The sequence below is a fragment of the Pipistrellus hanaki genome (assembly GCF_964339955.1).
Source record: "Pipistrellus hanaki genome assembly, chromosome: X".
Classification (NCBI taxonomy): Eukaryota; Metazoa; Chordata; class Mammalia; order Chiroptera; family Vespertilionidae; genus Pipistrellus; species Pipistrellus hanaki.
The window spans coordinates 75,835,056-75,862,261 of record NC_140524.1 but is presented as its reverse complement, the minus strand read 5'-3'; the positions used below and the strand labels follow the sequence as shown (position 1 = coordinate 75,862,261).

At 42.1% G+C, this 27,206-nt stretch overlaps 1 protein-coding gene across 2 annotated transcripts; it reads right to left on the bottom strand.

Annotated features, from left to right (window-relative positions):
* Positions 1-8,539: 8,539 nt before the first annotated feature.
* LOC311614551 (toll-like receptor 13) lies at positions 8,540-26,820 on the bottom strand. Of its 2 annotated transcripts, XM_084869489.1 has the most exons (3): positions 26,682-26,820; positions 23,601-23,708; positions 8,540-12,751 (listed from the first exon to the last, which is right to left on the bottom strand). In XM_084869489.1, exon 3 carries the CDS (start codon positions 12,683-12,685, stop codon positions 9,809-9,811), a length of 2,877 nt encoding a protein of 958 aa, XP_084725615.1. In that variant the 5' UTR covers positions 12,686-12,751; positions 23,601-23,708; positions 26,682-26,820; the 3' UTR covers positions 8,540-9,808. The 2 variants fall into 2 exon arrangements, with proteins under 2 accessions (XP_084725615.1, XP_084725616.1); XM_084869490.1 differs by lacking the exon at positions 23,601-23,708 and having other exon boundaries at positions 26,682-26,744.
* Positions 26,821-27,206: the final 386 nt, after the last annotated feature.

Here is a 27,206-nt window from a genome sequence, read left to right as displayed (position 1 = left end):
GGGACGTAGCCAAAGCCACCTGCAGCTGCCCCCTGCTTGCTGCTATAGACATGCCGGGCGAAGAAGGTCTGGTTGCACAGAGTGCCCGCGCCTTCAGCCCAGGGTGGGCAAAGGGACAAGAAGTGAGTCCTACCAACCCATTGACCTTTCACCCCTAGGGGTGGAGCCTTATTTTATTTTTAAATATATTTTACTGATTTCAGAAAGGAAAGAAGAGAGAGATAGAAACATCAATGATTAGAGAGAATCCTTGATCAGCTGCCTCCTGCTTGCCTCACACTGGGGATGGAGCCTGCAACCCAGGCGTGTGTCCTAAAAGGGAATAGAATTGTGACCTCCTGATTCATAGGCAATGCTCAAACACTGAGCCACACCAGCGGGGCCTTGGGATTGGTTTAATACTCTGCCATCTCTATCTTGAAATGATGAGTGCTTTTGGACAAGTGGCCCTGCATTTTCATTTTACATTGAGCTCTGCAATTTATGAAGCTGGTCCTGAGTACACAGATGAGCACCGCTGTTCATCTGGTTTTCTAGAATACGAGTATATATATATATTATTTTTTTTAAATAAATCTTTATTGTTCATATTATTACAAAAGTTCCTCATTTCTCCCCCCCTCCACCAGGTTCCCACACCACCCTCTGTCCTTTCCCCACCCCCCATTGTCCGCATCCATAGGTGCACAGTTTATGTTCAGTCTCTTCCTGCACACCCCCTCTCCTCTTTTCCCCGAGAATCGTCAGTTCACTCCCCTTCCATACCTCTGATTCTATTATATTCAACAGTTAATATTGTTCATCAGGTTTTTTAATTCCCTTGGTTTTTAGATTCACTTGTTGATAGTTACATATTTGTTGTTCACAATTTTTATCTTTATTTTCTTCCTCTTCCTAAAGAACCCCCTTCAGCAATTCATATAATTCTGGTTTGGCGGTGATGAACTCATTTAGCTTTTTTTTTTTATTTGTGAAGCTCTTTATCTGGCCTTCGATTCTGAGTGATAGCTTTGCTGGGTAGAGTATTTTTGGCTGTAGGTTCTTATTATTCATCACCTTGAATATTTCTTGCCATTCCCGTCTGGCCTGCATGGTTTCTGTTGAGAAATCAGCTGACAATCTTATGGGTGCTCCTTTATAAGTAACTACCTGCTTTTCTCTTGCTGCTTTGAATATTTTCTCTTTGTCTTTTGCTCTTGGAATTTTAATTATGATGTGTCTTGGTGTAGTCCTCTTTGGATTCCTTTTGTTTGGGGTTCTGTGTGATTCCTGGACTTGTAAGTCTAATTCTTTCACCAGGTGGGGAAGTTTTCTGTCACTATTTCCTTCAATATGTTTTTGGTATCTTGCTCTCTGTCATCTTCTAGGATGCCCATAATTCTGATGTTGTATTCTTTATTTCTTGTTGATCCCTTATTATTTCTTGTTGATCCCTTATTATTTCTAGTTGATCCTCTATTATTTCTAGTTGCTCCCTTTTCATATCTTTATAGGTCTTGTTTATTTTATCGGCCTTTTCTAGGAGATTCTTGAAAAACCTTATAAGTGTCGTTTTGAACTCTATATCCAGTCGCTTTTTATCCTCCATTTCTTTTGTTTGTGATCTGTTTCCTTGTCTCGGCATTTTCGCTGCTTCCCTGAGTTGGTAGGGTGGGAGGATCAGCTATATCTATGCCAGGAGAGAGCCTTATTCGACTAGACTTGGAAAACTGCAAGAGCCTCTGTATTCAGCTTGGATGGGGCAGAGTTTCAGGGTGGGCCTACAGCCTTGGCTTCCGGCTGCGTGGGGTGCCGCTCCTCTGTAGTAGGTGGGTTGCTCAACTGGCTGCTGCTCCTTGGATGGGGCGAGCTGCTGTGTGGTTGATGCTCCTCAGACAGGGAAACTGGCTGCTCACACAGCTGCTGCTCCTTGGACCGGGGCAGGCCATGTGAAGCTGCTGCTCTTAGGCCTGTGGCGGGTTGCTCTTGGGCTGCTGCTCCTTGGACAGGAGAGGGCTGCTCACATGTCTGCTGCTCACGTGGTTGCAGTTCCCTTGGATTTATCCAGGGGATCTCTGCCCTTCCTGGCTGCAAACTGTCTCACCAGCTGCATCTCCTTGCCAAATTCGGACTGAATTCCACTCGTTTCAGCTGATTACTCTATTTGCCCTGGGACAGGGCTCAGGACATGTCCGTCTATTCTGCCGTCATTTTGTCTCCTTCCCAACAACCTTTTTTGATAAAAAAAATCTCAGTAATGTAGGGATAGAGAGATCATATCTCAACATAATAAAAGTCTTATATGACAAACCTATAGCCAACATCATACTCAATGGACAAAAACTAAACCATTTCCCCTAAGAATAGGAACAAGACAGGGATGTCCACTTTCACCACTCCTGTTCTCCATAGTGCTAGGAGTGCTAGTCATAGCAATCAGAGAAGACGAAGAAATAGAATGTATCCAAATTGGGGGGGGGGGGGGAGGAAATAAAACTCTCATTATTTGCTGATTACATGATGTTGTATATAGAAAATCCTAAAGACTCCACCAAAAAGCTATTAGATTTAATAAATGAATTCATCAACATAGCAGGAGACAATATTAACACCCAGAAATCGATGGCATTTTTATATACCACTAATGAACTCACAGAAAAAAAGAAACAAAAAAAAAATCCTATTTATCATAGCAACAAAAAAAATTAAGATATGTAGGAATAAATTTAACCAAGGAGGAAAAAGATCTGTACTCAGAAAAATACAGGATGTTGGAAAAAGAGCTAGAAAAAGATATAAACAAGTATAAGACTATACTGTGTCCATGGATTGGTAGAATCAATATCATTAAAATGTCCATGCCACCTAAAACAATCTATGTATTCAATGCAACCCCCATTAAAATATTAATGGCATTTTTCAGAGACCTAGAACAAACTTTCCAAAAATTTATATGTAATCAAAAAAGACCCTGAATAGCCGCAGCAATGTTGAGAAAGGATAACAACATTTGAGGGATTTTAATTGGCTATAATACAGGCAGGGTAGTCAATTTACATTTTCAGAGGAGATTCTCCTATTCTTATAATAGGAGAAATATCTGGACATAAGGGATTTCTGACTGTTTGCCCTGTCACTTACAGAAAAGATTCAATTGAAAGATGGTGTTATGATTAATGCTCCCATTTTGAGGCCATGATTTCCCATTGTTGAGCTTATATTGTGGCTAGGCTGAATTACAATAGAAAATTAGTCTTTTTTTAAGGCCTGGGCATCAAATTGTGCCCAGTTAGCCAAGATACAGGCTAGGGGACTCCTTTGCGATACAGTTTGTCATTTCCCCATCTGGAAGGAAGAAAAGGTTAGGAATCAGAGAGCCCAGCATGCTGGGGTCAAGTCCAGAGCCTGGCATCCCAGCATCATCTCAGGCATCTAGCAGGGATGAGACCATGTGATCTCACCGTAATCTCAGGGGAGTGGAAGTGAAACCTTACCAGGTGTTGGGAGTTCCCATAGACCTGGTTGGGGTGGGATAAGCCTAGTAATCTTGGTACAGGCAAGTCTTCTGGACCAGGACAAAGGAGCCAGGGAGAAAAATGGAGATAGTGTGTTCAGAGGAGATAACAGAGTAAAGGCATTCTATAGATAGAGAAGGGTTTTTCTAAAAGATTAAATAAGGTAGTAACCCATAAGTGCAAGAACTAATGGTTTGACATAAATTTAAGGTTCCTTTTACCACCTAGTTTTCTTGTACCTTGGACTTCTGTAAAATCTTTAGTCTGCTTGTTTCCTATTCTTTTGATGTTTATGTCATTTCTACTGAGCTCCTCAAGGATCACTCCAACAGGGTAGACTCCTACTCTGAGACTTCTTATTATTGCAGAAGACCAAAGAAAAAACAAGCAGGCTTCCTAGAGAAAGGGGGGGACCCCATTTATTAACACTAGTGGACTCCGGGAATAATTTCCAAATCAGAGTGAGAAAACACGCAGAGGGCTTCACTTTTTATAACCTCCTGGGGTCTTTGTCTTGCAGATATGGTTCTGCCCCCTTTCGTGGGGTAACAGGAAGGCCCCTAGGTATTGGGGTTATCTGTCCTGGGACAAGTGATAACGACCCTTCCCCACCAGGACAATGCATTGTTCACAGTCTTTATGGCCTGACACCCCTTGCAAGACCAGTTTCTTCTTCATCCCCTCCCCCCCTCGCCCAACTTGTCCCACAAGCTTCTTTTAGCCTTGTGGAGCAACAACCAAGGGATGTTATGGTGATCATGGGTGACAACTGCTCTTAGCTACTTCCTGCTGGAAAGGGACAATGACCAAGGGGTTAGCATCCCGCTTCTTCCTCTCAGAGGGGTTTGTAGGAAGTTCTGGTTTGTAGGACCATCTGAAATTTAAAGGCATTCCCATTGAGTTTGCAGGCAGGCAGAGGTAAGCAGTGGTTCTATGTTGAATGTTCCTGCGGGGCCCTGGGAACATCGCAGCCCTGGGGAGGCATGGCTGGCAACTGGCTGGCCTAGCCACTCCCTTGGGGCCCCCGGGAGGCATCACCAGCTGGGCTAGCCACTCCAGTGAGGCCCCAGGAACATCACTCCCCCTGAAAGGTGCAGCCAGCCACCTAGCCACTCCCTTGGGGCTCAGGGAACATCCTAGCCCAGGGGAGGCATGGCTGGCAGCCTAGCCACTCCCATGAGGCTCTGGAACATCACAACTCCGGGGAGGCATGGCTGGGCCCTGGGAACATCGCAGGCATGGGGTTGCTGAGACCCAGACCAGGCCTCTGGCCACAGATTCACAGCTTTGCAGAGACCAAAGGCAGGGATCTGCCTCACTGCAGAGAGAGAGGTTCTGCAGTGGCCCCAAGATGTGGGTGGGCCAGGCTAGGGATCAAGGGGCATGGAAGGAAGCCCGGGGGAAGGGGCAAGGACCCTCAGCTCTGAGTCGGGGTTGAGGGGCCGTTCCACCTCTTTGGAGGGGTGCTGCACTGCAGGGTACTGGACTGACTGACTTGATTCAGAGAAGCTCCCAGTGCTAACCTGCCTAGGCCTCACCCAGGCAGCCTTTGCACTTCAGAGGCAGGGACTCCTGCTCCCGCCTTGACCCAAAAGCAAGCTCATGCCGCCCTGCTCCACAGCAGAGCATACCTTGGCAGTGAATGTGAAGTCCTCTACCTGCTCCGGAGACTCAAGGGCAATGGGCAGTAAAGAATGGGGGCAGGGGACCGGGACAGGAAAGAATGTGGAGCATCTGCAATGAAGAGGTGCTTAAGAAAGAGGCTCGGAAGCCTGACAGGAAGTTTTGTTCTGTTTGCCAGGCGGCTGCCCCTTAGGAAGGGCAAAGAGCATTGCTCTGAGGGCTTCCTGTGTGCTGAGTCAAGTTCCACAGCCAACTGGAATTAGCCTCAGTGTCCTGGTCTGTAAAGTGGATTAAGCGTGTCCCAGTGCCTTCACTGAGCTTTGATGACCAATTGAGATACTACATAAGGAAAGTGATGAAGAAGTGAGAAAGGAAAGGAAAGGAAAGGTGAACAACAAAAAGAAAGACTGGAAGGAACCTGTAAACCCATTGTCACTTAAATAGGGAATATAGTCAATAGTGTTGTAATGATGATATGATGTGAATACTGGAAATATTGGGGAACACTTTGTAAAGTATATGATTGTCTAACCACTATTTTGTAACTAATATAAAACCTGAAACCAATACAAAATAATATTGAATGTAAAGAAATGAAAATTGGAGTGAAAATTTTATAAATTTCAAAGTTTAAATAAAGGCTGTAAAGGAAGGAAGGGGGAGAATAAAAATAGTGTTTTTAATTTTACCACTTTATTGTCTTTTCAGTACATGAAAAAGACAGTTGTCTTTATATGGTGCTTTTACACTTTTCTAAGTCATTATCTCATTTTAATTTCAGGGCAACTTAAAGACAAGATAATTATTCCCTCCACTATTCAAAGAAAGGAAATCTTGGTGTCTGGTCCTAATGATTCAATTGTCAAGCCCTTATTGTAAAGCAGGGTTAGTAAAATTTTCTGTGAAGGGTCATATCTATACTAATAAAAGGCTTGGGGGTGACCAGGCCAGCAGTGGAGAGTAGTTGGGGGCAATCAGGCAGGCAGAGGAGCAGTTAGGGGGCAAACAGGAAAGCAGGTGAGCAGTTAGAAGCCAGTGGTCCTGAATTGTGAGAGGGATTTCTGACTTCAGGTTTAGGCCCGATCCCAAACCTGAAGTTGGACATCCCCAAAGAAGTCCCAGATTGAAGAGGGTGCATGCTGGGCTGAGTGCACAAATTTCATGCACCAGGCCTCTAGTTATTAGATAAAACCAGTGATTATCCAGAAATACTAGAGCATGTTATGTTAGGAGAATATAAAAAAGAAAGATTAGTGTTAGGGAGAGTTCAGCAGGGTGATATGTGAATTCCTTGGAGCAGGTTGCTTGGCCAGGTCTGCTGTCTCCTTGAAGGTGATCCGCAGGGGGTGTTTCTGGTCAGAGGTCACTTTCCACTCAGACTGGATATTACTGGATATTACTGCCTTCACTCGGGAGTGGTGGATCCAGGTGTTCAGTCCTGCAACCTTAAGATCTGTGGGAGTGTTTAATATGACTGGATATGGTCCCTTCCTGGTAGGTTTGAGAGGCTCCTTTCTCCATTCCTTTACCCAAACCTGGTCTCCAGATTTATAAGGATTTACAGCTGTTCCTAGAGAGATGGGTAGTCGGTCAATAACCTACCTGTGGACCTCAAAGACAGTTTTTCCAAGTCCTTGTAGTTGTTTCTGGATTTCTAAGTTCCCTACAAATCTCCCTGTGGCTGAATTAAGGGAGAGGGTCTACCGTATAGAATTTCAAAGGGAGAGAAACCTACCCTGGCCCTAGGGGCACAGCATACCCGCATGAGTACAAGAGGCAAGGTATCTTTCCAGGGTAAGGTTGTCTCTTGTCATAGCTTAGCCATAGCCTGCTTTGGAGTCCAGTTCATGTACTCTACTTTCCCTGAACTCTGAGGCCTGTAAGCTGTATGTAGATCCCATTTAATTCTTGAAGCCTTGGATACTTGTACTATTTCTGCTAGAAAGGCTGGGCCATTATCGGACCCTATGGTCAGAGGCATTCCATACCATGGAATTATACCCTCCAGCAATGCCTTAGTGACTTCTCTCGCCTTTCAGTGCAAGTGGGATATACCTTGACCCAAACTGAAAAGGTGCTAACAAAGACTAGCAGGTATTTATTTCCTCTGCTAGACCCGATTTTTGTAAAATCAACTTCTAAGTCCTCAAAAGGAGATTGCCCACAGCGCCAAACTCCTATTGGTCCCACAGGACCCTGGTTAGCATTGTTCTGAGCACAGAGGAGGCAACGCTGAGAGACTAAGTTACACAAGGAGGGTAGACGGGCAATTAGGTAGCTCCTTTCTCCAATCCTTTACCCAAACCTGGTCTCCAGATTTATAAGGATTTACAGCTGTTCCTAGAGAGATGGGTAGTCGGTCAATAACCTACCTGTGGACCTCAAAGACAGTTTTTCCAAGTCCTTGTAGTTGTTTCTGGATTTCTAAGTTCCCTACAAATCTCCCTGTGGCTGGGAGATTTGGTAGTACCTGCCTAACAAAGCTTCTATGGCAGCCTTCCCTAAATGAGTGAGTTCATGCCACTGGAGGACTACTTTATGGGCTAACTGTTCTGGGACATAGACCCTATGATCTGGGAGTATCCACCAGCCTTCCTTTGTTCTCTGCCCCCTTTGTTCTCTGCGTGAAGAAACACGCAGAGGGCTTCACTTTTTATAACCTGCTGGGGCCTTTGTCTTGTAGATATGGTTCCGCCCCTTTTCATGGTTGACAGGAAGGTCCCCAGGTATCTGATGATCTGTCCTGGGGCCAGCGATAATGACCCCCCTCAGGGCAGTGCATTATTCACAGTTTTTATGGCCTGATGTGCCTTAAAAGACCAATTTCCTCCTCATTACATTGTCCAGATTGTGGGAACACTGATACAGTATAAATTTTACTATGGTACTTCCCATTAAGAGTGTAGATCAAGCAGTCTAGTTGGGCAGGCAATGCATATTAAATCACAACAATGCATCAATGACAGAATTATATGCTAAAAATGTGGGAGTGGAGGGATTATGATTGCAAGCAGAATTCTTGGGATCAATGTGGTGGGTAAAAGTAGGCTGCTTTGGGATGAGGCTCTCAGAGGCCATGACACCTCATGGTCATACTCTTTCCTTTTAAGTGTCTTGGTTTCTCTCAAGGCTTGTGCGTGTCCCACATCCCATGTGGTTCAGGGTTCAGGTTCAGGGTTTGGGTTTGGGCTCTGGAGGAGGCCCATCGGAAATGAAAGAGCTAAGTCAATAAATAATAATTTGGAAATTGGGGGGCAGGAGGAAGCTCAAGGAAGGACTCCACTTTGCTCTGGCCTTGCCATTCCTTTTATTCAGGTTTGGTATACACCCATAGCCCTTAGGCAGGCAATCCAGTAATAGCTTGGTGATAGGATTTACATGTTTAGCTACCTTTGTCTCAACTAGACAGTGGGTGCATGGCTCTGACCCTTGCCTGAGTCTCAAGGTTGACCAGCCTTCTGGACTCCTTGTCCACCCTTTCTGCTAGTGAAGGCAATGGGCAGCTTCCAACAATGGCTGTCTAAAAAAAGGGAGTGAGGACCTGGAGTCCTGGTGACCAAACCTTGTATGCACCCACCAGATGGGTCAAAGTTTAATTACAGTTGTATTCTGAAATCCCTATTAAGCCCTTGCACATCACAAGGGAGGCCATCAGACACCTCCACAATGACCGTCAGTCACCTGAGAGTGTCTGCTTGCACTCTGGAGGAAAGATGTGCCTTGTATCATCAGTGCCAAGTCATCCACAGGCACTCATAGTTGCTTTAGTTTTCTGCTTGAAGGCAATTATCCCCCTTTAACTAGAACTACTGCCTTGCCTTCCCAATCCTGGACAAGAAAGAAGAGTAAAATAGCCCTTTCTCCAGCCTCATGGCCAGAAGACTTATGGTTTGTGCAATCCAAGTTGCAGCACCACAAAGATGTCACTGACTGGGGTTACTGGCTAGGGCCTCAGTTCTTTTCATTGATGCAGAAAAGATTTTAAAGTCAACAAAAACAAAAGTAAAGCAATATGGGGTTTATTGAAGATACATTCCAAACAAGGCATGTGCCAGCTGAGTGTGAGACAAAATGGCCAGGCTGCTTACATTCCAAATGAGGAGCTGGCCAGTCAAGGGAGAAAATGGCTGGGCTTCTTTAGCTCACTGGGAAGTCAGAGGAAAGGGGGCCTTGGAGACAGGTTGAGGGGGTTAGCCCAGAACGAGCTGCAGCAGCCAATCTGCCATGTTTGCAAGTCCCCTGGGTTGGGGGATACATGCCTGTGGAGGAAGGGAAGGAGAAAGGGGATGGCATGGCCTTGCTCCCTGAATTAGAGTGTGTGCAAGAGAGCCAATTCTATCTATCGTTACAGGAACTGACTTGGAGAAATTAGTTTAACAATGTTCTCAAGCACATATGAGGGATCTCCTGATTCCCATACTTTCAGGCGACTTTTCTCCCAAGTCCTCCCCTTAATAAAATAGATATACTTGTCAGATATCCATTCCCTTAGAGTAGGGACACTGCTTTTGAAGCTTCCTCAAGTATCCCTCCCTCCATCATTCTTCCAATTACCCAATGAACATTAACACCCTAGGTCTGATGGTCATGAGCAGCTCATCCTTTTCCCTGCCAAACAGGTACATTCAGTCACACTCTCAGACTATACATAACTTGGGCAACATTAGATTTAATGTCACATAGACTTCTGGTCATTCAGTCACAATTAGCTGTGCATTGTCTTTCTCCACAGATTTGTTGCCCAATGCATTTCTAATACGAGCCCAGAAGAGTGGCCTCTCATGTACACTGTCTGGCCAAGTGATAAATGTCTTCCTGTTCACAAGTTTCCTCAGTCGGTGGTAACTGGATAACTTATAGTTTGGGATCTCTTCCAGAAAGATCAAGATAATAACATCCTCATGCTCATAGAACATCTTGATGCTGGCCAACTGCACTTCAAGGCAGCACCATTCACTGTGCAGGTAGTGGTTACTTACCACACACAAAGTTTTTCGGCTGGTGTTGATGGCATTCTGTATGTTCTCAAAGATATCTACACCTGGTTCAAAGTCCCTGTGGTGAAGACAGAGCTTAAAGGTGGGCTGCCCACCTTCTAGGGCTGGAACAAGCTCTTCATATACCCATTGTTCATCAGTGGCGGTGAAAGAGACAAAGGCATCATAGAGGAATTCCTTCTCTGTCCTTCGCCACTTGGCCAGGAACCAGGCTTGAAATATGTAGAGCCCATACCTTAGAGATGATGTTATCTTGGCACTGAACCAAGAGACAACCATGGTTGTGAGGACGAGAGTGAAGGAGCAGAGGAAGTAAACCTTTCCTAAATCAAAATTACACATAGCATCATCAAAATCTATCAACAAATTCTCGGTATTTGGCTCACAGTGATAGCTCTGGAGGTAAGGGATATGGACATTTTCTGTGTTTATTGACCAGTTCTTGAACCACAAATTGTCACAGATGCACTGAATTTTATTCCCATAGATATCAAAGAACATCAGCGACTTCAGGTTCTTCACAAGACTTTGATTAATGACTTTTAGGTTGTTGAATCTTAAAGAGAATATCTGAAGGCTTTCTAAGCCAGAGAACATGCCAGGAGTCAGCGACTCGATGTTGTTGTTTTCCAGACGCAGCATTTTTAGTCTTTTGAGTTTTTGGAATAAGGAAATATTTAAATAGAGACTTCGGTCTCCAGCTTTTGTTCCTGAGATATCCAACTTTGTAAGATTAGTAAGGGAGTCAAATTGGAGATGGTCCAAGAATACCACGGAATTTTTGCCTAATAGTAGCTCCTGCAAGCCATCCAGTCCTTGGAAGAAGTTGGTTGGAACAACCTGAATCCCATGCATTTGTCCTTCTAGGTTGAGTTGTTTCAAAGACTTGAGGTTCATAAATGGAGGAGATACCAGGGTCCTAGTGGTTTCATATGTAATTTTATTAAAACTGAGATTCAAAACTTCTAGATTTTCAAGGCCCAAGAAAATACCTGTCCTAAAACTTGACAAGATGTTGTATGCCAGGTCAAGTTTATAGATATAATTGAGGCCAGAAAATGCATACTTCTCTATAATATTCAGGCGGTTCCGGGAGAGAATCAGAACTTGGAGTTTCTTCAGAAACTGAAAAGTTCTGCGTTTTAGAGTCCTAATATTGTTGTCACCAAGGTCTAAACTCTCCAAATTTGGAAAGTGAACAAAGGCATATTTGTCAATTTTCACTATCCAGCACCCAGCCAAGTTGAGCTCCTTCAAAGAATACAGCCCATAGAAGGCCATAGCATTGAGATCTGTGATGGGATTTCTAGAGAGGAAAAGAGATTGTAGGTATCTCAAGGGTGAAAATGCAAAATCTTGAAATCTTTCAAACTTGTTGTTTGACAGATATAGAGCTGTCAAGTTCTGGAGGACACTCCAAGTGGAGTTGCTGACAAAGGAAAGTTGGCACTTATTTAGATTCAGCCTTTGAAGGCTGGGCATAGCATTGAACTCACTGTCATTGAGGTGAACCAGATTATTATTTTGGCTCAGGTCAAGGAACAAAAGCCTGGTACAGTTGGCAAGGTGTTTTATGTCCCCTGCATTAGTGGCCTGTTTTCTAAAAATCAAAACCTGTAACCTGGGCAAGTGTCTGAGGAGGTGACACACACTGGTCAAGTTTAAATGACCACCTCTAAACTCTTGGGCACTAAGATCCATTTCCCATAGATTCTGCAAGTGTTTGGTTGGAAGCATCTCCAGTTTTACCAATGTTCCACTTAGATTCAAGCTCCTCAGCTGGGGTAAAGTTTCCAGAACAACATTCTGGATGACTCCACGGCTATTCCGAGAGACATCCAGAGTGGTCAGATTAGGCAGTGACAAAGCAGAGAAATTTAATTCCATTAGCTTGTTCCCCTGCAGGCTCAGCTGGGTCAGTGAGGCCAATAACCTGGGACTGTGGTCCAGATAGATGATGCTATTGTTAGTGAGATCAAGGTATTCTAGGTGAGGAAGATGCTGAACTGCTTCAAGAATATTGGAAATATTAGTAATAAAATTTCGAGATAAACTTAAATGTTTTAATTTTAAAAGAGTAGCAAAGGCATTCTTGTGAATATTGGTAATTTGATTATGGCTCAGGAGCAAAGTTTCCAGGTTGGGCAAACCCTCAAAGGAGTTGTTCACACTTCGAATCTTATTTTCTACTAAATTCAAAAGGGTCAGGTTTTCAAGTCCCCAAAAGGCCCTCTCCTCAATCTTCCAAATAGAATTCCACTCCAGTCGCAAGTCCATCAGAGCAGACAAATTAGTGAAGGAATAGGGAGGAAGGACCTCAATTTGGTTTTGTGTCAGGTTGAGGTGAGTAGTGTATCCAGGGATGTCAGAGATGGCATCTGTCAAGTTGGTGATCTTTTTCCGAATGCAGAAAACATGGTGAATGTCCAATTCATATTGTGTACATTTCTTGAATCCGTATGTCTCTGCCAAAGACAGCAGAGAAAATCCTATTAAAATGAGCCAGATCTGTTGAGGAGGCAGGAGGTTCTCTAAGCCCATCTTGTCAGCTCCAGGCCTCAGAGTTACCATTAGAAAAAAATCTCTTCACGTGTATGATACTCATTTTTTAAGGAATGGTAGTTCCATTTGACTTTGCTGCAAAAAAAAGAGAAAGTTGTTTAGTTTAAATTTCTTCCTCAATATATCATAGCTGCTTCAAAAAAAATGAAATAAAAATCCTCCCAAAGTTAACTTCCAAAACAAATCCATTTCTAAAGGAATCTCTGTATGCATCAGCAAAAACCAGTGTTATTTCTCCTATAAGGATAAATTGTTAACACATGCATGCAGAGAAGGCAATTGAATATTTTATTTAATTTAGAGAATTAAGAAGTTCCCCAACTCTCCTCTCACCCATGCATAATAAAACACCGCCCTTGCTGTTTGGGTTGATACCTGAAATTTCACCACTTGAAATGCACTTTGGGATCTATGGATCTCAGTCCAGTTAAAAGAATCATCCATGATTTTTTTTTTTTTTTTGGGGGGGGGGGACAAGGTTTACAAAGTTTATAGGTCACCTTTATCTTAATGTGAATGAATATAAGAATACAAAGTCCTTGCTTTAAAGCCACTCATTCTACCACAATTTGCCTTTACATCTCTCAAACAATTAAATTTGTTACTTGAATATGGTATTCCTAGTAATCAGAAAAGAAAGGACAACTACAATAAACTTAGCTCTGTCTATCAATCTACTTTCTGATGTGTGCTGAACAAGTATTCTCCAGTCTTGCCTCACAGTTTCAACCTGCTCCCACAGTTACTCATGATAATGTAGTAAAAAGAGCACCAGCCCAAACAAAACTAGGATCCAGTCCTGTGCCTTTGGCAAATTCTTTAACCCTTCTGAACTTTTCCTTATCCATCTAATGGGATAACAGTACTCCTTCATAACATTGTACAGATCCAACAAGACAACTTAAAGTACCCAGCTTCTTGCATGCTTTCACTTCTCTGGATCTATTTTTGTGTGTGTGTGTGTGTGTGTGTGTGTGTGTGTGTGTGTGTGTGTTGCTGTTGTTTTTTAGGTTAATTCTTTTTTAAAAATTTTATTTATTTTATTTTAAAATAAATCTTTATTGTTCAGATTATTACAATTGCTCCTCCCCCCCCCCCCTTAGCTCCCCTCCACCCAGTTCCCACCTCACCCTCTGCCCTTACCACCCCCCAACTGTCCTCATCCATAGGTGTACGATTTTTGTCCAGTCTCTTCCCGCACTCCACCCACCCCTTTCCCCCAGAGACTTGTCAATCCACTCCCTTTCTATGCCCCTGATTTTATTATATTCACCAGTTTATTTTGTTCATCAGAGTTTTTAGTCACTTGTTGATAGATATGTATTTATTGTTCATAATTTTTATCTTTACCTTTTTCTTCTTCCTCTTCTTAAAGAATACCTTTCAGTATTTTATATAATAATGGTTTGGCAGTGATGAACTTCTTTAGCTTTTTCTTATCTGTGAAGCTCTTTATCTGCCCTTCAATTGTGAATGATAGCTTTGCTGGGTAGAGTAATCTTAGTTGTAGGTTCTTGCTATTCATCACTTTGAGTATTTCTTGCCACTCCCTTCTGGCTTGCATAGTTTCTGTTGAGAAATCAACTGACAGTTGTATGGGTGCTCCCTCGTAGGTAATAAATGTTTTTCTCTTGCTGCTTTTAATATTCTCTCTTTGTCTTTTGCTCTTGGCATTTTAATTATAATGTGTCTTGGTGTGGTCCTCTTTGGATTCCTTTTGTTTGGGGTTCTATGTGCTTCCTGGACTTGTACGTCTATTTATTTCACCAGGTGGGGGAAGTTTTCAGTCATTATTTCTTCAAATAGGTTTTTAGTATCTTGCTCTCTTCTTCTGGCACCCCCATAATTCTGATGTTGGTACACTTGAAATTGTCCCAGAGGCTCCCTACACAATCTTTACATTTTTGGAATCTTTTTTCTTTTTCCTTTTCCAGTTGGGTGTTTTTTGCTTCTTTGTATTTCAAATATTTGACTTGATTCTTGTGACCATCTAGTATGCTGTTGGATCTCTGTATATTATTTTTTATTTCAGTCAGTGTATGCTTAATTTCTAATTGGTCCTTTTTCATTTCCTCAAGGGTCTCACTAAATTTATCAGCCTTTTTCCAGAAAATTCTTGAAAAACTTTATAGTGTGATTTTTAACTCTATATCCAGTTGTTTGCTTTCCTCCGTTTCTTTCATTTGTGACCTGTTTCTTTGTCTCTACATTTTGGATGCTTCCCTGTGTTGATAGAGTGGCTTTATTTGCTAGGTGCCCTATAGGGCCAGTGACTCAACCTCCCCAGTTGCCTGAGGTGGATACTCTTGGTGCACCCCTTTGTGGGCTGTGTGTACAGTCTTGTAGTTAAGCCTTGATTGTTATTGGTATCACTGGAAGGAATTTACCTCCAGGTCATTTGACTGTATCAGCTGTGTCTATGATGGGAGAACTTCTGCGCTGGAGACATCCTTATGAGGCAAGACATGTTTCAGTGGGGCTTTGGTGCTCACTGAGTCTGCCCCCTGAGTGTGTCCCTTATGGATCTGAGGAGTTGTAATCTGGATGGCCCTACACTGACCCCTGGGTACACTGGCTCTTGGATTTCCAAAGAGGTGCTAATTTAGCCTCTGCCTGAGGCCACCGAGCAGGAGCTATAGAGATATCTGTAGATTCCTCTTCTTTGTTTGGGTCTTGGAGGTGCCTAGATGAGGCCCAGCTGTGAAGCAAGGCAAGCTGCTGTGAGGCGTTGGCCTTCTTTTGGATGTTCTGGGTCTCACTGACTCAGCTGCAGGAGGCAACCAATTGATGTGTTTCTCTCACATTGATATTTCCGTCTATCTTTCCCTCTTTCTCTAAAAATCAATGGAAAAGTATCCTTGGGTAAGGATTAAAAAAAACACACACACACAAAAACAGCACAAAAAATAAACACCAATGAAGAGAGAGAATCGTTGATTAGCTGCCTCCTGCATGTCGTCTACTGGGGATATAACACACAACCCAGGCATGTGCCCTGACTGGGAATTGAACAGTGACCTCCTGGTTCCTAGGTTGATGCTAAACCACTGAACCACACTGGCCAGGCAATGGATACCTTATTTTTTATATTTAATTTTCTAGTTATAGCAAGAGTGTCATAAGTTTTGATTTTTTGTGTGTGTTCATATAGAAAGTTTTCTAAACTTATGTAGGTTTTTAAATGAGACTGTTAGCCCTAGCCTGTTTGGCTCAGTGGATAGAGCATCAGCCCTCAAACTTTGTTCCCATTTGGGGCTCATGCTTGAGGCAATGGGCCAGAGGCAAAGACCCTGCCATGCCTGTATAGTAGACATCAATCAATGTATCTCTCTCACACTGATGTTTCTCTCTCTTTGTCTCTCCCCTTCCCTTCCACTCTATAAAAATCAGCAGAAAAGGGATCCAAGATGGCGGCATAGGTAAACACACTTAAACTGCTGCTGTGCACAACAATTTCAAAACTACAACTAAAAGACAAAACTTCTATCACCCAAAACCACGGAAAAGCTGGCTGAAAGGGAGCTCTACAAGTAGACTGAAAGAGCAAGGAGCATTCAAGGCACAAGCTCTGAAAAACTGAGGTACTGGGGTGCACACACGAAAAGGTGCTGGTGGTGGGTGTTGCTATCTTCAATCAGAAAAGAGACAATCTCCCAATCTCTCTGAAATCCAGTTTCTGGAGAGAAGCTAGACTGTTTGCCATCGGGTCGGAAAGTGAGGGTGGCTTGCTTGAAGAGCTGCGCGCAAGAATAATTATTTGCTATGTGGTGGCACATTACGTGGGGAGATGTGGGGACTCATTTGGAGAGGCAGAGATGGCTGACGGGCAGCCATCGCTGTTAGCCACGCCCAGCCTAGTGATGCACTGAGACTCTGCCCCGCACAATCTACAAGGGTATTCTTTAAGAAGAGGAAGAAGAAGAAAAAGGTAAAGATAAAAATTATGAACAACAAAATGACATCAAATACATACCTACCAACAAGTGAATCTAAAAATCAAGCAATAAAAAGTCTGAAGAACAGAATGGACTGGTGAATATAATAGAATCAGGGACATAGAAAGGGAGTAGACTAGCAATTCTCAGTGGGAAAGGGGTCTGAGGGGTGTGAGAAGAGATTGGACAAAAGTCTTACACCTATAGATGAAGACAGTGGCGAGGGTAAGGGTATGGGGTGGGGTGGGGAATCAGGTGGAGGGGAACTATGGGGAGGGAAAAAAGAGGAACACCTGTAATAATCTGAACAATAAAGATTTATTATAAAAAAATCAGCAGAAAAATATTCTCAGGTGAGAATTAACAAAAAATAAAAATAAATATGACTGTTAAAGTATATTAGGTTTATCTCTTAATGATTATGTTCTCTACAAGTAATGGAATTTATGTATGTCTTTTTCAAATTCATACATTTCCTATGCCTTTCCTTTATGCTGGTCTTAAATAATATTGGTCACAACCTCCAATACCATATTAAGTTATTGTGACAATAAAAAGGAAATTTTTTTTTTTTTGGTTTTGGGGATTTTTTTTTTTTTTTTTTTGGTTAATGGGAAGGCATGTATAGATTTCCCATTAATTATTTTATAATATTTGCTGTAAGTTTTTATATATGTTGAATCAGAAAAGTTGCTTCCTACTCTCAATTTTTTAAGGAAGAATATAGTTGAGTTTGACCAGAACACACAAGAGACAGGAGGAAACAGAGCCATCAACTGAGAGTATACAGGGATAAAAATTTTCTTGAACAAATGATAAACTGGTTCTAACATGAAAATATCAAGCACTTACTGTGGGCCTCGAAGCTTAGGAGAGAGAAAGTGCCAGGCCTGTCTCTCCCTTTCAGGAGTGCTGGGAGTGCTCCTGAAAGGGAGAGACGGCCTGGCACTTTCACAGGTATTATTTACTCACTACAAAACTCAGCAAGACCAGTAATCTTTAAAAAAAAAAAAATACATGTCTTTATTGTTTTCAGAGAGAGGAAGAAAGAGAAAGGGATAGAAACATCAATGATGAGAATTATTGACCGGCTGCCTCCTACATGCCCCCTACTGGGAATGCAGCTGGCAACCTGGGCATGTGCCCTGACGGGGCATGGAACCATGACCCTCTGGTTCACTGGTCCATGCTCAACCACTGAAAAAAACTGGCCTGGCGAGACCAATAATCTTAACCCCATTTTATATTTAGGGAACTGGAAGCTCTGAGAGTGGGACTTACACAATATTGCACAGCTAATATGTAACAGATTAGTGATTCAAAGAAAAGGCTAGATCCATGGTCGGGAAACTGAGGCTCTCAAACCACATGCAGCTCCTTGGCCCCTTGAGTGTGGCTCTTCCACAAAATACCATGGCCTGGGCGAGTCTATTTTGAAGAAGTGGCGTTAGAAGAAGTTTAAGTTTAAAAAATTTGGCTCTCAAAAGAAATTTTAATCATTGTACTGTTGATATTTGGCTCTGTTGACTAATGAGTTTGCCGACCGCTGGGCTAGATCATCTCAGAACCTCATGTTCTTTCCATTATATTCACCCCCTAATTCCAAAAGAGGAGTCACCAAACATTTGTAGCAATGATATATCATAGGGATACTTGTGTTACTCTATTTTGGTGATTCACTTGAAGAATGCTAATTTGGCGTATAAATTCTAGAATATTCCAGAAAAGATGGTGTCATAAGTTTATGCTTACACTTTCTATTCATCTCCATGACAGACAAAATGAAGCAATGCTTTAATAATACTTGCAATTTCAAGTTTAAGGCAGCCCACTTGCATAATGATTGAGATGAATAGGCTGATTCAATGCTTTAAGGCATTTTGTTAGGCAACAAGAAAAAAAAATGGGTCAAAGGAGAAGAGATTTCATTATAAAAGTAAATGTAAGAAGGAGAAAGAGGAAGAAAAGCAGAAGAGGAAGAAGAAGTAGCAGTATGAGTAAATATAAGACATATTGGGTAAGTGTTGGGTGGTTGAGGGGAACTGGGTAGAACTGTTAGGGGCATAAATAGAATAGTGGGGCCCAGCTATAATCATAAGAAATATTAATCATGCTCTGTTTGTTCTGTTCTGATTAGAGAAAGCACATTTTAACCTGGCTGAGAGTAGTATGCTCCTGGACATGGAATGCAGTCCATCCTCCTTTTCTCAGAACTGCTTATCATCATGGAAAGATTAACAACCTTGTTGCTGAAACAATCTGGTTCTGAGGCACCCACCCTTTGCGACTCCTCCACTCCCCAGCCCGCATTGCCTGTAATCTGTAACCATTATACCTTGCCTACTTCCCCATGCCTGTAATTCCTACTTCCCCATGTAATCTTTGTCCTTCTACCCAATATAAGCAGCTGGGTTATGGAGAGGGGTAGAGCAGATTTGTGGATAACTTTTTGCTCTCCTTTCTGGCATGGTTGGAATAAACACACATAGGATTCAACCCTGCCTATGCTTACTTGGCTTAAGTAATGACAGGCAGCCCAGACCCATTGGTTGTCTGATTTTATAACTAGATATCACTGCCTGATTCATGTGATCTCTGCTCTCATCGATGACAAGGGATACCAATATGACCCCTAAAATCTATCCCTGTTTGTTACAGAAAATTTTAAGTGAAGGAAAAACATAAACATTCAAATTTGTCCAAACATCTGGATTACATGCCCTGCTAAGGGACAACCCTTACTCATAAAGTTTCCTTGGAGAAAGGGTTAGGGAAAGCAGTTTATTTTACCTGAAGCTGCTCGTGTGACTGTAATCAAAGAAGCACTGATAGCCAATGCCAGAGCAGGAAACTGAGACCTATGAGCCAGAGAAAAGAAGTTCTCAAAGGTGATCAAAGTAAAGGGCTTCTAGAAGCAGGTGTAGAGCTAAGTTTAGCAAGCTGGTGAGGTAAGCGCAGATAACTGAGGGGCAAAAGAGTGAATAAGGAGAAATCTGTCTAAAGACCCAAACAGCACTGTTTTTTACAGCTTAATTTGAGGCCCGTCTCAGTAGTGTGATGCACTGAGTCTTTAAAAGGCCTTGAATATGGAAGCTAAAGAGAACATAAACAAATGGGACTACATCAAAATAAAAAGCTTTTTTACAGCAAAAGAAACCATCAACAAAACAACAAGAAAGCCCACTGTGTGGGAGAACATATTTGCAAATGTTACCACTGATAAAGGTTTAATCTCCAACATCTACAAACAGCTTATACAACTAAATAAAAGGAAAAAATGGGCAATGGACCTAAATAGAACATTTTCAAAAGAAGACAGAAGGAAGGCCAAAAGGCACATGAAAACATGCTCAAAGTCACTAATTGTCCGAGAGATGCAAATCAAAACAACAATGCGGTACCATCTCACACCTGTCAGAATGGCCAACATCAACAAATTGACAAACGACAAGTGTTGGCGAGGTTTCGGAGAAAAAGGAACCCTCGTGCACTGCTGGTGGGAATGCAGACTGGTGCAACCACTGTGGAGAACAGTGTGGAGTTTCCTCAAAAAACTGAAAATGGAACTCCCATTTGACCCAGTAATCCCACTCCTAGGAATATATCCCAAGAAACTAGAAACACCAATCAGAAAGGATATATGCACCCCTATGTTCATAGCAGCACAATCTACAATAGCCAGAATTTGGAAACAGCCTAGGTGCCCGTCAGCAGATGATTGGATCCAAAAACCATGGTACATCTACACAATGGAATACTATGCTGCCATAAAAAAGAAGGAATTCTCATCATTTGCAGCAACCTGGATGGAATTGGAGAACATCATGCTGAGTGAAATAAGCCAGTCAGTGAAAGAGAAACACCACATGACCTCACTCATTTATGGATAATAAAGAACATTATAAACTGATGAACCAAAAGGTAGTTATAGAGACAGTAAAGCAACAAGTAGACTGTCAAATTACAGCAGGTAGGGTAGGGAGATCTGGGGGAGATAAGAGATCAACTGAAGGACTTGTATACATGCATATAAGTACAACCAATGGTTACAAAACTCTGGGGAGGGGGGGTATGTATGGGAGGGGGGGGCAATGTTAAAATATGTACACCGATAATAATTGAATAAAAAAAATGGGGGGGGGAGGCCTTGAATAGAATATAGAGCCAAAAACACTTTTAGTTGTTATAGCATCCCAAATAAGGCAAGGATTGTAAAGAAATAAGATTTTTTTTAAAGCAGACTACATCTTACTTAATAAAATTTGATGATATTATTATTGTGTTGCTCTACTTAATTAAATTATATACATTTTATTTTTAAATATATTTTATTGATTTTTTACAGAGAGGAAGGGAGAGAGAGAGAGCTAGCAACGTCGACAAGAGAGAAACATCGACCAGCTGCCTCTTGCACACCCCCTACCGGGGATGTGCCAGCAACCAACGTACATGCCCCTGACCAGAATCAAATCTGGGACCCCTCAGTTCGCAGACCGACGCTCTACCACTGAGCCAGACTGGTTTCGGCTAAATTATATACATTTTAAAAAATTATCTAAGCTAACCATATTTTGTGATCCAAAAAGTAGGCCTGCTAGTACACATTTGTCTTACTTAGGATTAGAATATTTTTCAATGAAACTAACTACAAAATCAGGAGGTATTTATAAACTTTAACCTACAAGTATAGGATTTAGCATTCAATTAAATATCATATTTGTGGTCATTTTCATTAAAATCGCATCAGAAAATAAGTCAGGCTGAAACTGGTTTAGCTCAGTGGATAGAGCATCGGCCTGCGGACTGAAGGGTCCCAGGTTTGATTCCAGTCAAGGGCATGTACCTTGGCTGCGGGCACATCCCTTGTAGGAGGTGTGCAGGAGGCCGCTGGTCGATGTTTCTCTCTCATCAACGTTTTTAGCTCTCTATCCTCTTCCTTCCTCTCTGTAAAAAATCAATAAAATATATTTAGAAAAAAAAAGAAGTCAGTTAGAGAAACACTAATACCATATGATTTCACTTATATGTGGAATCTAAAGAACAAAATAAATGAACAAACAAAACAGAAATACACTCATAGACACAGAGATGGTTGCCAGAGGGGAAGGGTGCTGGGGGACAGGGTGAAGAAAGTGAAAGAATTAAGAAGTACAGATTGGCAGTCACAAATTAATCACAGGGATATAAAGTACAGCATAGGGAATGTAATCAATAATTTTGTAATACTATGTATGGTGCTAGTTGTGCACTGAAAATATAAAAGGTACTTTTTGTAAAGCCTATAATTTGCCTAATAGTTAGTTTCAGGTGTAATTCTGTACACCTGAAACTTACTGTAATTGAAAAAAAAGTAAAACATTTAAAAAATGGCTTGAAGCCTTTGCATTCTCTAAAACCCAATCAAAAATTCTATGGAGAGCACCTGATCTTATCAAATCAACCCATTCCTGGAAAATAAGGAAAAGGAGCAGAAAGTTCTTGGTCTGACTAAACCTGAAGTAGGCTCAGCTCTGTAGTCTGCAAATCCCAGTTCTGTCACTTACCAGCTATCCTCAAATTCTACATGTACTGGTCTCAGGCTCAGTTTCCTCATTTGTAATCTGGAATTCAACTAATTGCCCAATATCCACCGAGTTACTCAGCCCAAAAGTTTTTTTAAAATATATTTTATTGACTTTTTACAGAGAGGAAGGGAGAGAGATAGAGAGCCAGAAACGTCGACGAGAGAGAAACATCAACCAGCCACCTCCTGCACATCCTCCACCAGGGATGTGCCCGCAACCAACGTACATGCCCTTGACCGGAATTGAACCCGGGACCTTTCAGTCTGCAGACCGACGCTCTTCCACTGAGCCAAACCGGTTTTGGCTCAGCCCAAAAGTTTTATACCGAGTACTGAGCCACCAGGTTCATGGTCAGGCCACAGCCTCTTGGTATGTTATCCACCAGCTGGAGTTCCTTGTGCTTCTGAAGGAAAGCAGAACTGAACTTGAAAACAAATGGAGAGGGGCAGGGGAAGAAATGCTCTGTATGGCTGAGGTGGTTGCAGAAATCCCCTTGACCCTGTTGGGGGGCTAGAACCATGTCTAAAATCCTGGACCATTTCAGTATAATCCAAGAGGGAAACTGAAAACTACTGTGTAGTTTACTGAGGCATAGTTTCACTTACACAACAAAAACCAGTGCTTGGTTTGGAAGTGAAGGTGGGGTTGGCATGGGGGGTTTGGGCAGGGGAGTTGTTCCTCATTAATACTGAGAAGGCTTGACCTTAAATAACAAGATTATGCAAGAGGCTGATCCTGAAAGCTGCCATTTACTTAGTTCCCAGGCTCTAGGGAGCTGTAAAAGCAGATGAGGCTTTGAGCACCCTGACCTTTCCCATCCCATGAGCTAGGCCAGCTGCTTTTAGGTGGCAAAGTGAGGAGTCGAAGTGTCACTCAGGCAGAATAGGGCATAGGCTCTCACTGCCCTTGACCTCTGTGGATGAGACTGGAAAACCCAGCTAGAGAAGGATGGACCCACAAATTCCACTAAAGAGATTACCACCTATCTGCTCCTTTCCTAACTGGGATTATCTTGCTATATGGCTTAATCCATCCTGGAATCATCTGAGGGTTTTAGCCCCAGATATAACCCACTGATCGTATAGCTAGTCTGGCTTTAAAAAGTAGTTAGAGCCTGGCTGGTGTGGGTCAGTGGCCTGAGCATCATCTCATGCACTAAGAGGTCACGGGTTCGATTCTCATGCCTGGGCTGTGGGCTAAATCCCCAGTAGGAGACAACTAATAGATATTTCTCTCTCATGGTGCCTGTTCTTGAGCAATAATTAACAGAAAGGTGGATTCACATACACAGATATGTTATGCTATATGAAACTAAACACTATAGTATAAGAATAAATTAAATGTTGTGGGATTGAAGTTTCCAAGCTGAGATCAATACATTATAAGATATTAAAGGACTATAGATATAATTTGGAAAATACTTACCATTGGACCCCTTTTACCGTGTGAGGATACAAAGAGAAGTATGCGACCTGGAAGAGGGCCCTCACCCGACCATGCTGGCTCCCTGATCTTGGACTTCAGCCTCCAGAACTGTGAGAAATAAATTTATGTTGCTTATAAGCCTGCCCGAAAATACTTATTGTTGGCTATCTTTAAGAAATTATAAAGAATTAAAAATTTTGTTCAATGGACCAGCCATGTTATAAAGCTGCTCAAGCAGTTAATATGATCTTAGATTAAATGAATGAACTATTGCTCCCCTGGTCAGACCATCCATTTTATGAATGAGGAATTTGAGTCTGAGAGTTTAAATATGTATTCCAAGGTTGTAAAGGTAATGAATAGGACTGATTTATCCAATTAGGCACAGTAGGTACAGTGCCTAGTGCCCACAATGCTTGGATGAGCCATTAAAAAAGTTTTATTGGCTTTTCTTAAATCAGAAAAAACATTTAGGTTGGAGGAAATGTTTTAATATATATTAATATACTAGTGGCCTGGTGCACAAAATTTGTGCATGGAGGGGGGTTCCCTCAGCTCAGCCTGTACCCTCTTCAATCGAGGACCCCTTGGGGGATGTCCGACTGCCTAAACTGGACATCAATTAATTGTGCAATATCCTAAACCGGCAGTCGGACATCCCTCTCGAAACCTGGACCACTGGTTCCTAACCACTCACCAGTTCCTAACCAGTCACTGTGCACTGACCACCAGGGGGCAGCGCTCCAACAGGTAGATTAGCTTGTTGCTGGGTCCGGCAAATTGGGAATGAGCAAGACAGGCTGGACACATCCTGGTGCCCTCCCGTGGTTTCTTCCCTGCTGGCCAAACCCCTATGTCCCTCCCTGGCCCCGATCATGCATCGGTGGGGTCTCTCTGCCTGGTCTGTGCCCTCTCACAATCCGGGACCCCTCAGGGGATGTCAGAGAGCCAGTTTTGGCCCAATCCTGCAGGCCAGGCTAAGGGACCCCACTGGTGCACAAATTCATTCACTGGGCCTCTAGTTATTTTTAATACATGATGTTTTGTCTGTAAAATTGGGAGGAGTGCTTCCATTTCTACCCTTGGGAGGTTTTTTTTGTTTTTTGTTTTTTTAAATATATTTTATTGACTTTTTACAGAGACGAAAAGAGAGGGACAGAGAGTTAGAAACATCGATGAGAGAGAATCATCTATCAGCTGCCTCTTGCACACCTCGGACTGGGGATGTGCCCACAACCAAGGAACATGCCCTTGACTGGAATCGAATCCGGGACCCTTCAGTTCGCAGACCGACACTCTACCACTGAGCCAAACCGGTTTCGGCGACTCTTGGAAGTTTTTTGACAGTTCTATTATTTGAAAATTTGGCCGGGTATAGGGGAGATGAGAAAGGAGGTGATCCACAGTGCTTGCTCTAGTCTAAGAGATTCTATGGAACTTGATGCCCAGAAAAGATACCTAAAAATTGCTTAGCACTTTTTGATTTACAATCCTATCACATAATCTCCATGAATTTCTACAGAAGAGGAAAGAAGGCCCAGAGAGATAGCATGATGTGGCACTCAGTGAATAATATATATGATTAAAATTCAAATCCAGACCTCTTAACCTCAAATCCAGTGCTCTGCATGGATTGTGAATAATGTGGGCCAGAGTGCTATCTAGAATTCTACCCCTTCCTTCCAACTGCTTACTTCTGACATTTCTAAGGTGTGGTGAAACCCAATGAAGAACCACAGCAGTGATCCAAATGAAAATTAACTGTAAACTTGTATATGCTACCTTAGAGAGTTCATTAGACTAGGAGTGGAAACTTTTAAAGCACTGTGATAATTTAAACAAATATTTTGACAGTAGTTTCAGCAGCACATAACTTAGGATATATGGGGAATCCCAAATTCTTCCCTGCCCCCCAGTTTTATTGAGATATAATTGACACATAATATTGTATATGCTTAAGGTATACAACACAATAATTTTGATTTATGTATATGTTTTGAAATGATCACCATAATAACTTTAGTTAACATCTATCACCATCACCTCACAGTTACAAAAATTTTTTTCTTGTGATGAGAACTTTTAAAATCTACTCTTAGCAGCTTTCAAATATACAAAACAATGTTAGCTATAGTTGTCATATTGTACATTACATCCCCAGAAATTGTTATAACTGGAAGTTTGTACCTTTTTACCACCTTCACCCTATTCCTTCACCCTCACCCACACTTCTGGCAACCACAAATCCGATCTCTGTTTCTACGAGTTTGATTTTTGTTAGATTCCACATATAAGCAAGTTTATACAGTATTTGTCTCTCTGTGTAACTTATTTCACTTAGCACAGTGTCCTCAAGGTCCATCCATGTTATTTCAAATGGCAGGATTTCCTTATTTTTTATGGCTGAACAATATCCCGTTGTACATATACATCATATCTTCTTTATCCATTCACCCATTGTTGGATACTTAGAATGTTTCTATATCCTGTCTACTGTGAATAATGCTGAAATGAACATGGGGGCTCAGATATCTCTTCAGATACAAAATTATTATTTTTTTGTTTTTTTTAATATATTTTTTATTGATTTTTTTACAGAGAGGAAGAGAGAGGGATAGAGAGTTAGAAACATCGATGAGAGAGAATCATCGATCAGCTGCCTCTTGCACACCCCCTACTGAGGATGTGGCCGCAACCAAGGTACATGCCCTTGACTGTAATCGAACCTGGGACCCTTTAGTCCGCAGGCCGACGCTCTATCCACTGAGCCAAACCGGTTCCGGCCAGATACAAAATTATTAAGAGTTGCTTAAGTTACTGAGTATAGCTAGAAAGTTATAACCAGTACAAAACAAAGTTTGTTGGCTGATATGAAAATAAATGCTATGCCACCTCCTTGTAATACCACTGTCTATGGTGACATTTCTGAATTAGTTATTTTAAAGAAAAAATATTTTCTTGATCCCCCCCAAACTCTTGTAATGCCATCTATCTCTTGGTACAATTCTGGGAAAAGATTTTTCCTCATAATTCCCTGTATATTGCTTGGATGCTAATCAAGGGTCGAGGAAAGCAACATACCTGTGAGAGGCTCTCAGTGCACGTTCCGGTTGCCCAGATTTTCTCTAAAATAAGAAACTTCTTTATTGGAAAGTTTCAAAACCTCAAGATGGTTGCAATGAGCTCTTAAGACATGTGACCAAAAGTAAGAAGCATTTTCTTCCTCTTCAAACTTCATGCTCCTTCCTTTTTTTCCCCTCTGTGTTATTTTGTTTTGTTTTGTTTTTTTCTAACTTGCTCATTTTGGTGTAACTAAGGGAGTTTTCCTGGAAGTGCCAAAATCCTGCTTGGTGTTTATTGCAAAACAGATATTTAATGAGAAGATTTTATCTTGTGCTCATCACAAGTTCCTCCCGATTTCTTGCTCCCTGGGAGCTCTTGTGGTCGCTCAGTTGATTCAAGACCTGTGTTCTAGCCAACATACCTGGAATTGCACATGTGAATTGGTAGGGAGAGGCCTGTCTTCCCTTGTTTGTTTGCCAAAATTGGTGTGCTTCTTCAACTATGTCTCAAGTATGTTTGAGCCTTGTAATCAGGCTGTGTAAT

Bases quoted from the DNA above. Each gene is read 5' to 3' on its own strand.
- LOC311614551 (XM_084869489.1), bottom strand. From the start codon at position 12,685: ATGGTAACTCTGAGGCCTGGAGCTGACAAGATGGGCTTAGAGAACCTC.